The sequence below is a fragment of the Podarcis cretensis genome, assembly GCF_951804945.1.
Source record: "Podarcis cretensis genome assembly, chromosome: 2".
NCBI lineage: Eukaryota > Metazoa > Chordata > Lepidosauria > Squamata > Lacertidae > Podarcis > Podarcis cretensis.
The window spans coordinates 122704680-122708350 of record NC_137171.1 but is presented as its reverse complement, the minus strand read 5'-3'; the positions used below and the strand labels follow the sequence as shown (position 1 = coordinate 122708350).

The window sequence follows — 3671 nt, the reverse complement described above, 5'->3', positions numbered from 1 at the left end:
TGCTTTAAAAATGTTTTGCACCTTGCACCACATGAAAAACACCCATGGCACCAAAATTCAAGGTGACTCTCCTGATATGCACAGCATGAAATAAAGAGATACCAATGGAATATGGTTCTTTTCATTTTGAAACACAATGCATAAGCAATTTGTTTGCAATACTATCTAAGAAATTTTTATTTTCTTCATGAACAGCATTGATTATTATTGAATTGTGATAAGGATTTCTTATTAGGCAAAATATAGAGACACCTCAGAAAAGAATTCATAAATAAGGTTTAGCAGGATACAACTGAATGGATGGAATATGATTCAAATAATAATTTTGTGTTCTGATTTCCAAAACAATAGCTTTTAAGGAGGTACATTCCCAACTCATGCGTCCTGCCTTTATTGCTGCCATGCTGGCTATCAATTGCAAAAACCAAAAACATATTTTAGGAATCAGGTGCCATATTAAGTCTTTGTAGTCAGGTGCTCCTTTGTATTCAGACTAGGCCTGAGTACAATAATGTAGCACTTGGGAAGGAAGATGCAGCCCAGAAGCCCAGCACTGGAGGCCAGCATAGAGAAGATCTGCACGGCTACCGTGTATTTCCCCTTGGTGCTCAGGTAGGTGGGTACAAAGGACACCCAAACACTGCAGAAGACCAGCATGCTGAAGGTGATCAGCTTGGCTTCATTGAAGGCCCCAGGCAGCTTCCTGGCCAGGAAAGCCACTGTGAAGCAGATGGCAGCCAGGAAGCCCATGTAGCCAAGGACAGTGTAAAACATGGCAGCAGATCCTTCATTGCATCGCAGGATGATCTCTCCAGCCTGGGAGTGCATGTCAGAGTCTGGGAATGGAGGAGAGGTACCCAGCCAGATGACACAGATGAGAATTTGGATACTGGAACAGGAAATGACAATGGAGTTGGCCAGACTCTTTCCCAGCCATCTCCTCACCCTGTTTCCTGGCTTAGTGGCCAGGAAGGCCAGCACAACGGTAATAGTTTTTGCCAACAAAGAAGAGACAGCAACTGAGAAGATGATGCCAAAGGCCGTCTGCCTTAGAAGGCAGGTCACTTTCCTTGGCCGGCCTATAAACAGAAAGGAGGACAAAAAGGAAAGGAGGAGGGAGACAAGGAGGATGTAGGAAAGGTCCCTGTTGTTGGCTTTGACTATGGGAGTGTCAAGATATTTAATGAATATTCCTAAAACAAGGCCTGTGATTAAGGCCAAAAACAGGGCAGTGGAAGCCAAGAGGGTCCCCAGATATTCATCATAGGACAGGAAGGTGATAATCTTGGGGATGCATTGATCTCTGTCCTTGTTGGAGTACTGATCTTCTGGACATTTGGAAAGCGACTGTAATTCCAACTTCTTTATTGGGATGCTAAGAGAGAAGGGAGCACAAATTGTGTTCCTGGTTAGCAGGGGCTTCAAGGTCCTCATGAACCTCTCTCCATTGTTGGTGTCTGGAGCAACGAGGCCAATCCAAGTCCAGTTGAAGTGCAGGAGCAGTTGGACTATCCCCTGATACTGATGCTCTTCTTTGGGGACCATTCGATAGACAAAAGGGAACTGAGTTTTATCATTAAGAGCATCAGAAACAAAACCATAACTGACCTAGTAAAGAACAGAAGAGATTAGTGTTGTCACCCACAACAAAATCCCAAATCTAGTACTTTTTACTTGCCTAAATGATAACTTTTCTCTGACATGGGAAACAGGAAAAGACAAAGTTCATGGGGGAAAACAATATCCCAGGGAAGCTTAACAATATACCATATTTCGTTGTTTGCTTTCAAAAAAAGGTGACCGAGTCTTTGGAATGGGTTGTGTTTGCTTTATGTTATGCCCTGATTGTGTTTTTGTTATTGCTTTTACATGTTTCTTGTAGCAAATTTATCTAATTGTATTATATGATTTAATCATTATTTATTCATTAAATTGGCGCTGTGGGTTAAAGCCTCAGCGCCTAGGGCTTGCCGATCGAAAGGTCAGCAGTTCGAATCCCTGCGGCGGGGTGCGCTCCCGCTGCTCGGTCCCAGCGCCTGCCAACCTAGCAGTTCGAAAGCACCTCCGGGTGCAAGTAGATAAATAGGGACCGCTTACCAGCGGGAAGGTAAACGGCGTTTCCGTGTGCGGCTCTGGCTCGCCAGAGCAGCGATGTCACGCTGGCCACGTGACCCGGAAGTGTCTCCGGACAGCACTGGCCCCTGGCCTCTTAAGTGAGATGGGCGCACAACCCCAGAGTCTGTCAAGACTGGCCCGTACGGGCAGGGGTACCTTTACCTTTACCTTTATCAACACATGTGTTTGGAGTGTCACAAAATGAAAAGTTGTGGGAAAATGTGTTTACAGAATTATCCTTTATTCTAAGGCAGACAGTACTCATGGACCCAGGACTGGCTCCGCTTAACTTGTATAGACACAATAGGTAGCAAATTAGAAACCAAATATTTTGCCTCATGTTTATTCAATGTTTCCTTTTGCATAATTGTTCATGTATATCACACATGGCACTAGCTTTTATATTTATTTATTGTTATTTCAGTTTTGATGGCTAGGAATCCACATAACTGAAATATTCCATTCTCCTGCATGAATTTTGACAATTTTCTCCAAAACCCTTCTCCATGATTCACACCATTTATACCTGTGGGATCTTGAAGACTCAACTAAGGGCTTATCCACACTTCCCCATGTCTCATTGCTTTCCTTGGGCAAAATCACAAATTGGTGTTTTTTCTGGTTTAGAGTGAAAGAACAGATTTTCTGTGGAGTAGGGTAAGGGGGAAATTCTCAGATCCATGCCTAAAAACCACAGGGCAAATGGAAAGCCACTCAGACCTTTGCTTTCTAACTATGGGATAAGTGTAGATGAGTCCATAATCTCCTTAGTCATCTCTGTTAACAGGGGGTTGAGGCTAAACTCTCCTTCTGCCTTAGAAGCAGGAATGACATTTTCACATCTCTCCAAAGAAATTGCAATAACATTCTGAGACTTTTCCTTCCCTCCTGACATACATACCTGTGGGGTTTTGTAGATGCTTGACATGGTGGAAATATATTTGGACGTGTCAGAGTCAGCCCCCTCAATAACTGCCAATACTTTATTCCATGGTCCACAGTAATAGTTTGGGATGTTTGCCTGCCCAGGGCAGAGCAGGTCCACCATGGCACCAGAAGTCATTCTGGCATCATAATAGTTGTCATAGATGTCATAGCCCAGACTGAGGTTGGGGGAAAGCCTGTGGTTCTGATTGACCTCCCGAACAGCAAACAAGAAGGACAAGATATGCCAGTAGAGCAGGACTGCTTCCCTGGAAAAAAGTGTGTGTCATCTTGACATTCTTTCCACACAAAGACCAGATTGTGTCATCCTTACCTGTGACTGGGGGCAAAAATCATGAGATGCGTCTGCAACATCTGTACACCTGATGTCCATCAACCCCTTCCTGCCCAAATCTTAGAAGAATGGACTATTCTAATGCTAGGGTATTCCCAGTTTTACAAGACTTCCATGGAAGGAGTGTATTTGGATGAGAATGTCTCACTAGTGTGGGTGAAAGCACACAGTTTGTAGTAGATCAATTTCTGACATTCAGAATGAATCCTACCAATTTCCCACCAAATGGACGAAAATAGAAGACATAATTGACCAAGCAAAAGTACCAGAAATGAGG

General features: G+C 43.7%; 1 protein-coding gene across 1 annotated transcript; it reads right to left on the bottom strand.

Moving 5' to 3' along the window:
* Positions 1 to 407: 407 nt before the first annotated feature.
* On the bottom strand, positions 408 to 3295 carry LOC307210969 (vomeronasal type-2 receptor 26-like). Its single transcript, XM_079967169.1, has 2 exons — positions 3017 to 3295; positions 408 to 1608 (listed from the first exon to the last, which is right to left on the bottom strand). The coding sequence occupies exons 1-2, from the start codon at positions 3176 to 3178 to the stop codon at positions 457 to 459; spliced, it is 1314 nt and encodes a 437-aa protein (XP_079823295.1). The 5' UTR covers positions 3179 to 3295; the 3' UTR covers positions 408 to 456.
* Between the last annotated feature and the right edge of the window lie 376 nt (positions 3296 to 3671).

What these genes read in the sequence shown, in the direction of transcription:
- LOC307210969 (XM_079967169.1), bottom strand. Translation starts at nt 3,178, where the DNA reads ATGACTTCTGGTGCCATGGTGGACCTGCTCTGCCCTGGGCAGGCAAAC. An exon ending in GCATCTACAAAACCCCACAG is followed by an intron (nt 1,609 to 3,016) that starts GTATGTATGTCA and finishes GTTCTTTACTAG; the next exon opens with GTCAGTTATGGTTTTGTTTC.